This window comes from Salvelinus alpinus, chromosome 14 (assembly GCF_045679555.1).
Source record: "Salvelinus alpinus chromosome 14, SLU_Salpinus.1, whole genome shotgun sequence".
Lineage (NCBI taxonomy): Eukaryota > Metazoa > Chordata > Actinopteri > Salmoniformes > Salmonidae > Salvelinus > Salvelinus alpinus.
In genome coordinates this window covers 50,378,540-50,390,325 of record NC_092099.1, presented here as the reverse complement: position 1 = coordinate 50,390,325, position 11,786 = coordinate 50,378,540, and the positions used below count along the sequence as shown (strand labels likewise).

The 11,786-nt window shown below is 45.3% G+C and overlaps 1 protein-coding gene across 1 annotated transcript; it reads right to left on the bottom strand.

Moving 5' to 3' along the window:
* Positions 1-493: 493 nt before the first annotated feature.
* Positions 494-10,636, bottom strand: LOC139539022 (rho-related GTP-binding protein RhoE-like). Its single transcript, XM_071341699.1, has 5 exons — positions 10,178-10,636; positions 9,972-10,059; positions 3,402-3,511; positions 1,675-1,800; positions 494-1,541 (listed from the first exon to the last, which is right to left on the bottom strand). Exons 1-5 carry the CDS (start codon positions 10,280-10,282, stop codon positions 1,299-1,301), a joined length of 672 nt encoding a protein of 223 aa, XP_071197800.1. The 5' UTR covers positions 10,283-10,636; the 3' UTR covers positions 494-1,298.
* Between the last annotated feature and the right edge of the window lie 1,150 nt (positions 10,637-11,786).

Here is an 11,786-nt window from a genome sequence, read left to right as displayed (position 1 = left end):
GTTTTCTCAAGCAAATCTACATAACTTAAACAAACACCCAAATGTCAAACAGAAGGAACCCAAGTCTTAATGCTTCTAAAAGATTCAGAAGGGCTGGGGCTGGTAGGACAGACAGCCAGCAGGCAGCTGGGCTGAGGGATAGTTAAGGTTCACCCAGTGTGCGTCATCATGTGACCAGAACTCCTGCAGCGTGCCAACAGAGGAGAGGCGAGAGTGAAAGACTTTAGCAAAGTCACAGCTCTGATAACGAGGACTGCGTGACAGGCAGAAAGAGCAGGATGTCACTCACAGTAAATGTCTCTCTTCACTAACCAAAGGACAAATCTTATCTACAGTAGTTACTCTTTTCATAGGAAAACCCACGATCCAGAGACTTCAACACTTCCATATATGTCCACAGGAACTGAATGAGCTTCCAAGGCCCTACATTTAAAATAAATCAAGACCAGTGTCCCGGATAGACCACTAGTTCTCATAAAACTAAACAGGCAAATTCAGTATGAAGGTATGTATTTCCCATCGGTCAATAAATGCAGCACTGAGGCATTAATGATGGGCTTATACATGTATAAGTATAAATTCAAACATGTACCACATTTACATGACTACAGTACATTTAAACATGGCAAATTGACAGTTCTGAAATGAACTATTTTGACATTGTTTTAGAGTAATACATTGTAATGAACAGATTCAGAAAAGGGCAACATTTTAAGAAAAAGGAAATGGTGACATAACACGTGACATGCATCAATCTGCTCAGACAACAGAGACGTCAGAACGGGTAACAGTATATCTTGGTTGTCATCATTGCTTCTCAGTACATTACACAATCTAACTGCTCTCATATCCTTCATTGTCTCTCCTCACAACAATTCCGGTTCATTATGTAGAAGAACACAGGATCCTTGAAACAGCAGACCCCAAAACACTGGTACCTGTAACACTTCAGAAATGGAAGCTTTTCAATAGTCAGGATTCTTCAACCCTGCCTGTGTTCTAAACCATAGGATTCAAGTTCAAGCTGAGAATAAAAGTAGAGCTCTTTCGTGACGACTGTCTGGAATACATCTAGTTCATGATGTGTTCGTTCATGCCTTGTTTTTATGCTTCCCCTAGCTTGTAAAAAAGCAGGGTATAACATGCAACCACAGCATAGCTGTTTTCACCATCTCAACACCATCTCTCATTCAGTTGGCACACTAATAGTGCATAAAGCTCTTCATGGTTGTCCAAAATTCAAATGCTCATTAGCATGTTCACAGTGTCCCCCAGTCTCTCTAATGACATCATTCCAGTCACATAACAGCACAGGTCTTAGTTTTAGTCTTCTGGAAGTCTGACACCACGGTGGGCAGGTCAGGTCTGCTGTGTGAGATCCTCTTGGTGCTCCTGGAGGACTTGTTGCGTTTGACGTTCTTGTTGCCCTTGTTGACGCAGGCCAGCGTGGCCACGTGGAAGAGGTCTCTGACGCTGTTCTCAGACTGCAGAGACGAACACTCGATGTACGGAGCACTGATCTGCTTGGCCATGTTGGAGCCCTGAGACAGAGAGGGAACAACACTGAAATCAGTCAGGAGCTCTGCCTATTACAAATTGTTCCCAGCGCTTTTAATACTGGATCATGTTTAAGTCCATAATCTTGAATGACATTTAGAAAGACATGACACCCACCTGATCATAGGACACTGGGGTATGGCCAGAGTGAGATTTGGTAAAAAGGTCGGTGCGTAGGTCTGACTTGCACCCCACCAGCAGCATCTTGGTGTTGGGACAGAATTCCTCAATCTCTCCTTTCCACTATACAGAGGAAAGAAAAGGGAAAGCATTAGTCCGAGACTGGGGCCCTACTGAGCGGGGTCCGAGAACAAAAAAGCTTGGTTGGATTATGTTCTCTCCAGGGGAAGAATCTCGAACTGGACCCTACTCCTCTCAGCTGGCACAATACTGAGCCAGGTCAAAGGTCACTGAGACCCACAATAGCCGTGTCTGGGATCTGGGAGACCATGTGTGAACAAGGCTGGTTGGACTACTACTGAGCCTCACGTGAGTTTGTTTTCACATTCCTCCCCGCCACCTCTCTCAATGGTACAGCCCTAGTTCTAGTCCCCCCTCATTGGTACGGCCCTATTTCTAGTCCCCCCTCATTGGTAAGGTCCTAGTTCTAGTCCCCCCTCATTGGTATGGTCCTAGTTCTAGTCTCCCCTCATTGGTACGGTCCTAGTTCTAGTCCCCCCTCATTGGTACGGTCCTAGTTCTAGTCCCCCCTCATTGGTACGGCCCTAGTTCTAGTCCCCCCTCATTGGTACGGTTTTAGTTCTAGTCCCCCCTCATTGGTACGGTCCTAGTTCTAGTCCCCCCTCATTGGTACGGTCCTAGTTCTAGTCCCCCCTCATTGGTACGGTCTTAGTTCTAGTCCCCCCTCATTGGTACGGTCCTAGTTCTAGTCCCCCCTCATTGATACCGGTCGAGTTCTAGTCCCCCCTCATTGGTACGGTTCGAGTTCTAGTCCCCCCTCATTGGTACGGTTCGAGTTCTAGTACCCCCTCATTGGTACAGCTCTAGTTCTAGTCTCCTCTCATTGGTACGGTTTTAGTTCTAGTCCCCCCTCATTGGTACAGCCCTAGTTCTAGTACCCCCTCATTGGTACAGCCCTAGTTCTAGTACCCCCTCATTGGTACAGCTCTAGTTTTAGTCTCCTCTCATTGGTACAGCCCTAATTCTAGTCTCCTCTCATTGGTACAGCCCTAGTTCTAGTCTCCTCTCGTTGGTACAGCCCTAGTTCTAGTCTCCTCTCATTGGTACAGCCCTAGTTCTAGTCTCCTCTCATTGGTACAGCCCTAGTTCTAGTCTCCTCTCATTGGTACAGCCCTAGTTCTAGTCTCCTCTCATTGGTACAGCCCTAGTTCTAGTACCCCCTCATTGGTACAGCCCTAGTTCTAGTCTCCTCTCATTGGTAAAGCCTTGGTTCTAGTCTCCTCTCATTGGTACAGCCCTAGTTCTAGTCTCCTCTCATTGGTACAGCCCTAGTTCTAGTCTCCTCTCATTGGTACAGTCCTAGTTCTAGTCTCCTCTCATTGGTACAGCCCTGGTTCTAGTCTCCTCTCATTGGTACAGCCCTAGTTCTAGTCTCCTCTCATTGGCAAAGCCCTAGTTCTAGTCTCCTCTCATTGGTACAGCCCTAGTTCTAGTCTCCTCTCATTGGTAAAGCTAGTTTTCAGAAGAATTAGGTTCTTCAGAGGTCACTTGACCCAGAAACACAAATGGAGGCCTTTCTAGAGAGGGTCAAGGGGACTGAATGAAAATGCCATTGGGACAGGCCATTGTTCACCAGTTCAAGAGGAGCCGAGGCAGCTTATCTTCCAGAACAAGAGTCCGCTACATCATCCCAAAACACTCACCTTCTTCAGTACACTGTCCAGGGTCTCTGGTCTGCTGATGTCAAAGCAGATGAGGACTGCATCAGAGTCCGGGTAGGAGAGAGGTCGCACATTGTCATAGTATGGTGAACCTGCAATTCAAACACGTCACCATGTTGTTAGTCAAGTAAAAGCGGGTCTGTGGTAACTGGGTCACGGTACTTCCTCAACTTCCTGTAAGTTAACCAACATGTACCTTTCCATAGATGCGTTGATTCAAACAATGACAATGTTATTTTCAGAGATTGATCAAACTGCAGTGGTCCCCATTCCAAACAGGAGTAGAAACAAAGTTACAGAATCCAACTAATACAAAATTCTATGAGGTATTTTACCAGTGAAATACACACGTGTGACGTACATACTGCACACTAAACAATCTGTAACATAGCCTCATGTCCTGAAGGTTTTCCTGGGATAAATGTGTGTAGTGTGGAATGTAGAGAATCTTTATGGCTGTTGAAGCTCTGTGGTGGACTGGGTCAGGTTGGATCCCAGGTAAAGAAGCCAAACCAACACTAATGTCTGGAAGTTCCCATCTCCCCATTGTGCCTCTGTGAAAAATGGTGGGGATTTTCTAGTTTCCCACAGTAGGGTGGTCTTTGAGTTACAACATGAGGGGGCTCCTCTCCTCACACAGGTTATATATTACCTTTAATCCAAACTGGCTGCACGAAAACACCATATCTCACACATAGTCTCTACTGTAGGAAACAGCTTCTCATTCTCAGAAAGGAGATTTGTGTAATTGTCTAAGGGTTCCATGCCAAAGGGCTTTCTCCTTTAGAATACAAAGCCATGTAGAATAAGCTAGGTTCCTGAATTGTGCCATTGAATTCTAAAGAATGTGGGGTTAAAGTATGCTATTTCACATCGTGACTTGAAGTCATAACAATCACTCAAAACCTGATCCATTACTTCTGAAGCTGGCTTTACAACGTTTGCCCCCACCCAAACCAGAAATGTTTTGATTCACAAATGGAATCCAGATGGTCCCACTCTGGACCAAAACACGGACCAAAACACATGGCACCATCACCATCTGTCTTTTCAATTTTCACTCTAATTTACCTAAACACAATTAAACTCAGTTTGAATTCTCAGGAGTAAACTTCTGTACCAGTGGGCCCATTTGAATATTTGGACACGGTAGAGTGCCTATAAATCATATGCTGTGGTATGACATGGATGCCCCTCCCGGCACGTTTCTCCATGAACAAATTCACACCAGCAGATGTAAACAATGAAGAAATATTTTCAAGTCTGGCGAGTCAGATTTCTTATGTTAAACAAACAGCCTTGAGGCCCTTATTTTCATAGCCCACCTTAAGGTCTGATAAATGGGTCGACCAGAACACGTGGGGGATTTGGAATGTTTAGAACTCTGGTATGAAGGATTTTCCATGGGAACATTAAAATAGTGTTGTAGGATTGAGTTGATAAAAATGGGGTAAACCTAACAGACTGTAAGAAATTGCAATTTTAGGCTCGAAGTACAGTACATGTCGCTGTGAGACGTGATGAAAAGTGTACATGATAAAACAACGACATCAAACTAATCTAAGGCATCTTTCCTCATTCAACGTACAGCTCATCGATCAGATAGGTGGGTTAGGGGCTACAGAAATACAGGACACCAACCCAAGTCAATGCACATAACTATTACATATAAGTAATAGTTGTGCTTATAGGAGAGAGACAGGAAATCTCCAGGAGGATATTTCTCACAGGGGTGGATATAACCACTTCCCTGACCAATGACATGGTCAGACCACTGACATTCCACTGGGGGGGGAATTCCTCTAATAAACACATTGATCTACATACAGAACCTAGAACACTGGAGTCCCATGCATTTCTAATGACCTTTCAGATAACTGTGTTAGAGTTATTCTCCGGTGCTATTCTTCATGCAGGTTGCTCCAGAAAGCTCTAAAATAATGAGTAGGGTACTATGTGATGAGAAGGGAGCTAGACAAGATCATCTGCGTAACCCTATATTTCAGTGAACTCACCAACTGATGTAGGATCTTAATTTGAGCTAGTTTTCTACAGCAGAAAAAATTATCAATCGGCAACAGGAAATGTGAATTATTATGTAGATTATAATCAATGGACATTTTTGTAGCGGTTGATACATTTTTCGTAAGGGAAAATCAAGTCTGACATTTCAAAGTGGAAATTACAAACTTCAGAAGCCTCTTTGCTACACATTTTAAATTTCCTGCATTGCAGGAAAGTTCTCCTGCAACAGGGTGATCAAATTAAGATCCAGCATCTTTACTGATATCCCTAGGAGAGAAATTACTGTACATGGCATGTGCAGTATAATGAGGCTACCATGATATGGGTTGATGTTCAATTAATCACTAGAATAGATGTATACACTTTTAAGAAAACTAGCACGAGTCTAAGTGGACTACATGTGCATTATAAAGTAGAGAGAGAGAGAGAGGGTGGCAAAGTGTTGGAGGCTCTTTACCCATTATACGTAGTTGTGTTGGAGGCTCTTTACCCATTATACGTAGTTGTGTTGGAGGCTCTTTACCCATTATACCTAGTTGTGTTGGAGGCTCTTTACCCATTATACCTAGTTGTGTTGGAGGCTCTTTACCCATTATACCTAGTTGTGTTGGAGGCTCTTTACCCATTATACCTAGTTGTGTTGGAGGCTCTTTACCCATTATACGTAGTTGTGTTGGAGGCTCTTTACCCATTATACCTAGTTGTGTTGGAGGCTCTTTACCCATTATACCTAGTTGTGTTGGAGGCTCTTTACCCATTATACCTAGTTGTGTTGGAGGCTCTTTACCCATTATACGTAGTTGCGGTACTCCAATTTCCACATGAGACTCGTTTGTGATAACAATAAACAACACTATCATGTATCTCAAAACGCGCCACCCTATCCACAAGGTTATCAAAACAATTCCACCAAATCTACGTTATCACACCATCATGTTGTGATGAGAGGGAGGGGATTGCTGGTCCAGTGGAACTCCTTAGATGTGTGTCAGCCCTGGTGTGTCTGGTGAGGACTGGTGTGTGGTGAGGACTGGTGTGTCTGGTGAGGACTGGTGTGCCTGGTGAGGACTGGTGTGTCTGGTGAGGACTGGTGTGTGTGGTGAGGACTGCCCTGGTGTATCAGCCCTGGTGTGTCTGGTGAGGACTGGTGTGTCTGGTGAGGACTGGTGTGTCTGGTGAGGACTGGTGTGCCTGGTGAGGACTGGTGTGTCTGGTGAGGACTGGTGTGTGTGGTGAGGACTGCCCTGGTGTATCAGCCCTGGTGTGTCAATACTGGTGTGTCAGCTCTTCCTGAAGCTGTGGTGTAATCACTGAGTCGTGTCCTGGACAGACCCAAGGGACGCCACAATCAGCTTAAGGTCACAGAGCAGAGGAGAGGCAGCCCAACGCACTCCCTCACCCCTCTCTACACACCCCTCTTCACCTAGCCCAAAGCACTCCCTCACCCCTCTCTACACACCCCTCTTCACCTAGCCCAACGCACTCCCTCACCCCTCTCTACACACCCCTCTTCACCTAGCCCAAAGCACTCCCTCACCCCTCTCTACACACCCCTCTTCACCTAGCCCAAAGCACTCCCTCAACCCCTTACTACCCCCTCTCTACACACCCCTCTTCACCTAGCCCAACGCACTCCCTCACCCCTCTCTACACACCCCTCTTCACCTAGCCCAAAGCACTCCCTCACCCCTCTCTACACACCCCTCTTCACCTAGCCCAAAGCACTCCCTCACCCCTCTCTACACACCCCTCTTCACCTAGCCCAAAGCACTCCCTCACCCCTCTCTACACACCCCTCTTCACCTAGCCCAAAGCACTCCCTCAACCCCTTACTACCCCCTCTCTACACACCCCTCTTCACCTAGCCCAACGCACTCCCTCACCCCTCTCTACACACCCCTCTTCACCTAGCCCAAAGCACTCCCTCAACCCCTTACTACCCCCTCTCTACACATACGTCTCCACCCAGCCCAGAGGACTCCCTGACCGGCAGGTAGCCTGGTGGGTAGGACCGTTGGACCAGTAACTGAAAGGTTGCTGGATCAAATCCCCGAGCTGACAAGGTAAAAATCTTATGTTCTGAGCAAAGCAGTTAACCCACTGTTCCCTGGGTGCTGATGATGTGACTGTCACTTAAGGCAGCCCCCCGCACCTCTCTGATTCAGAGGGGTTGGGATAAATGCGTAAGACACATTTCAGTTGAATGCATTCAGTTATACAACTGTCTAGGTATCCCCCTTTCTCTTTCCCCCTACTACTCCCTCTCCTCCCAGAGCAGTACACAGACCCAGGGAGGCAGAGCAGCCCAATCACCCAACCAGTCCAGGCTGGAGGCATCCGCAACTGTAGTTTAGCAGGTAATTACCTCCAGACCTGGGGCTGGGTTAAGGTTAGATCCCCCAGGGTTAAGGTTAGATCCCCCATGGTTAAGGTTAGATCCCCCAGACCTGGGGCAGGGTTAAGGTTACATCCCCCAGGGTTAAGGTTATATCCCCCCAGACCAGAGGCTGGGTTAAGGTTAGATCCCCCAGACCTGGACCTGGGTTAAAATCTCTTAAGGATCCGCCCCTTTTTTCTCTCTCCAATTTTCGCCTAAAATGACATACCCAAATCTAACTGCCTGTAGCTCAGGCCCTGAAGCAAGGATATGGATATTCTTGGTACTATTTGAAAGGAAACACTTTGAAGTTTGTGGAACTGTGAAAGGAATGTAGGAGAATATAACACAATAGATCTGGTAAAAGATAATACAAACAACCAACTGTTATTTTGTCTTTTTTTGTACCATCATCTTTGAAATGCAAGAGAAATGCCATAATGTATTATTCCAGCCCAGGTGCAATTTAGATTTTGGCCCCTAGATGGCAGCAGTGTATGTTCAAAGTTTTTAGACTGATCCAATGAACCATTGCATTTCTGTTAAAAATGTTGTATCAAGACTGCCCAAATGTGCCTAATTTGTTTATTAATACATTTTCATGTTCAAAATTGTGCACTCTCCTCAAACAATAGCATGGTATTCTTTCACTGTAATTGCTACTGTAAATTGGACAGTGCAGTTAAATTAACAAGAATGTAAGCTTTCTGCCAATATCAGATATGTCTATGTCCTGGGAAATGTTCTTGTTACTTACAACCTCATGCTAATCGCATTAGCCTACGTTAGCTTAACCGTCCCGTGGATGGGACACCGATCCCCCCCAGACCTGAGGCTGGGTTAGATTGTGCAGACCAGACCTGGGGCTGGGTTAGATTGTGCAGACCAGACCTGAGGCTGGGTTAGATTGTTCAGACCAGACCTGAGGCTGGGTTAGATTATGCAGACCAGGCCTGAGGCTGGGTTAGATTGTGCAGACCAGACCTGGGGCTGGGTTAGATTGTGCAGACCAGACCTGAGGCTGGGTTAGATTGTGCAGACCAGACCTGGGGCTGGGTTAGATTGTGCAGACCAGACCTGGGGCTGGGTTAGATTGTGCAGACCAGACCTGGGGCTGGGTTAGATTGTGCAGACCAGACCTGGGGCTGGGTTAGATTGTGCAGACCAGACCTGGGGCTGGGTTAGATTGTGCAGACCAGACCTGAGGCTGGGTTAGATTGTGCAGACCAGACCTGGGGCTGGGTTAGATTGTGCAGACCAGACCTGGGGCTGGGTTAGATTGTGCAGACCAGACCTGGGGCTGGGTTAGATTGTGCAGACCAGACCTGGGGCTGGGTTAGATTGTGCAGACCAGACCTGAGGCTGGGTTAGATTGTGCAGACCAGACCTGGGGCTGGGTTAGATTGTGCAGACCAGACCTGGGGCTGTGTTTGGGTTAGATCCCCCGGGGATCTTTACATGGGATTCCTGTTGAGTGTGTGAGGCTGTGAGGGGGGGGCGGCTTTATAAAACAAATAATGCAAGAGGACCGGCCAGGCCAAGCTCTCAGAGTGAAAATGTGTGTATGTTGGCCAGGGGAAAATAAGTGTCTCTAATTTCGTTACCGCCCTTTAGATTGTCTCTCCTCATAGACAGCTGAAAAAAGGTCTCATAAATGAAGTACAAATATACTCCTACAGACTGAGGCATACAAAACAGGTGCCAATGCAAGGTTTGCCTTTACTTCAGAGTGCACAGGACAAAAATGTATGTCAGTAAGTAGCCTATGTTGATTTCACAAGACTGATGTACAATTCTATACAGAGGCAACACCAGTGTTTGAGTACCCACATTGTCAGGTGTTCAAGGGTGTGCGGGTCGTTTCAGATGTAGGCTAATGCTGGTGGTGTACAAAAGGTTTCCATAACTGTTATCCGACTCCTATCTACCCCTTTACCACATTCCAGAGAGGCAGCGTCAGACCATTCCTCTCAAAGGGGCTGGCTGTTACTGTAAAGCACATAATGTGGCCAATACTGCATATCAGGATTTCATGCTTGTTTTCTGTTGCAGAACACTCTAGATGTTTCATGCCTGGTATTTATTAGCTACAGCATGTATGACAGTGACGTAGGCTTTCAGAAGGGTAATAATGTGCAGTGGGTCCTCACCTGAAGTGTCCCACAGACGGAGTTCAACTCTCTGCGTATCGATTTCAAAACTGGCCGTGTAGTTCTCAAACACCGTGGGAATGTAGCCCTACAGATGAAATAAAATGGTGATATCCATGTTTAGACACAGAAAGAAACGTTGCAAGCTGATTAATAACTCATAATAATCATGTTTTAAAAAATGACAAATATGTCACAAAACTCACCTCAGGAAATGAATCTTTTGCAAACACATTTAGTAGAGCGGTTTTCCCACATTCACTATCCCCAACGACAACTATTTTACATTTTACGCTTGGATTTAAATCCATTTTGTAACGAATTGTGATATTGTCCTCCGTCTTTCCATAAAATAGAAAGTGTCCTAAAGAAGAATAAAGTCGGGATCAACAGAACATCCGAACGTTCTAGATTCCCAAGTATGATGATGGGCGGACTGCATCAGCCAGCTGCACAGAATCATCTATCCTGAATGAGAACGTCGCGACGGGAAAGTAACTTAAAAAATGTAAAAATAGAAAACCTTTAAATAATTAATATGATCCCTTAGGAGAGTGAAAGACTGTGACATCCAAGTAGCGTCCCATATAGCCAGTCCTGTATCCGAGAGCTCCAGACCCTTTATAAGACTCTACGGTCCTCAGCCTGGAGTTTGCCGGAGTTTGAGGATTCACTCCTATTTCTAGTCAGAGAGCGAGGGCGTTGCGCAAGTAGGTCGAGCACGCATGTATCCGACCAGTTTGTCATTTGAGGAGCTGTAATACATATTTGGTTGACAGTGAATTACACAATTTCTGATAAATAATATTAAAGGTCCTACAGTAATTATAATGTTATTGCAATAAAACATTATTTTGCAGTAGGTGTAAATCAGAATATAATCTACAAACATAAGTAATAATTGTGTCATCCTTTGGAACCTGTAATGTAATTCCCATTAGTTTTATTGGTGTTTATTGGACTTTGAATGAACTGTCTGGAATGAAGTCTCAATATTTGTATTCATTTGCTTTTATATTTATAACCACTTTAAAGGGGTTGAGGGGTTGAAACTAGTGCACTCTCCTTTAAAACGACTGTAGTACTGAAGCCAATGAGATGTTTGTCTGCAATGCATATCAATAACCTTGAGAGTGATGAAAACAGCTGGAGTTATGCTTGGGTGCTGAGAGGGGAGAGCCTCCCCCACTATGCTGCCATATTGTCCTGAAGCAAACACAACAGGAGACTCAGTAGACTCACCTTAATTCTGACTTGAGAGGAGTTACAATCAGCGCTGCGGTATCTTTGGTAGCAGGTATTTAAGATGATATCTCTCCTTGAAGAAGTGGACCATGCAGGGCAAGTAGAGTACATTGTTTTCAACACAGCTTCATAATGTAGAATTATGAGTCCTTTCGACTCACCGCTCACCGCAAAGTAACACTCAATAACACTGTCGTTGTGTGTTGATGGAGTGTTGCTGTATTGTGGTATGTGATAAGGACCTAACGCTGTAGAAGTTCCTTTCTATGGTGGGCTTCACTGTAAAGGAACATGGTCTTGCATAGTAATGAAGTGATTTGAAGCAGTCAGCTTTTCCTCCGAGGAAAGCTATGACTCAAGCCTCTTTCACACTCAGATTGCTTTTCTGTCAGGTTACATACTAGGCCTTGCTAAGAATCAGCACTTTTTGATGACATTTTTTTCCTCCCTGAGAGCCTCCATTGTGTGGTCAGAACACATTCTGTGGAACACAAAGGGATTTTGACACAGAACAGCCTTTGTTGTTATCGGTAACCTACCAAGATAGAGGACACCATTGTAGTTTACTGA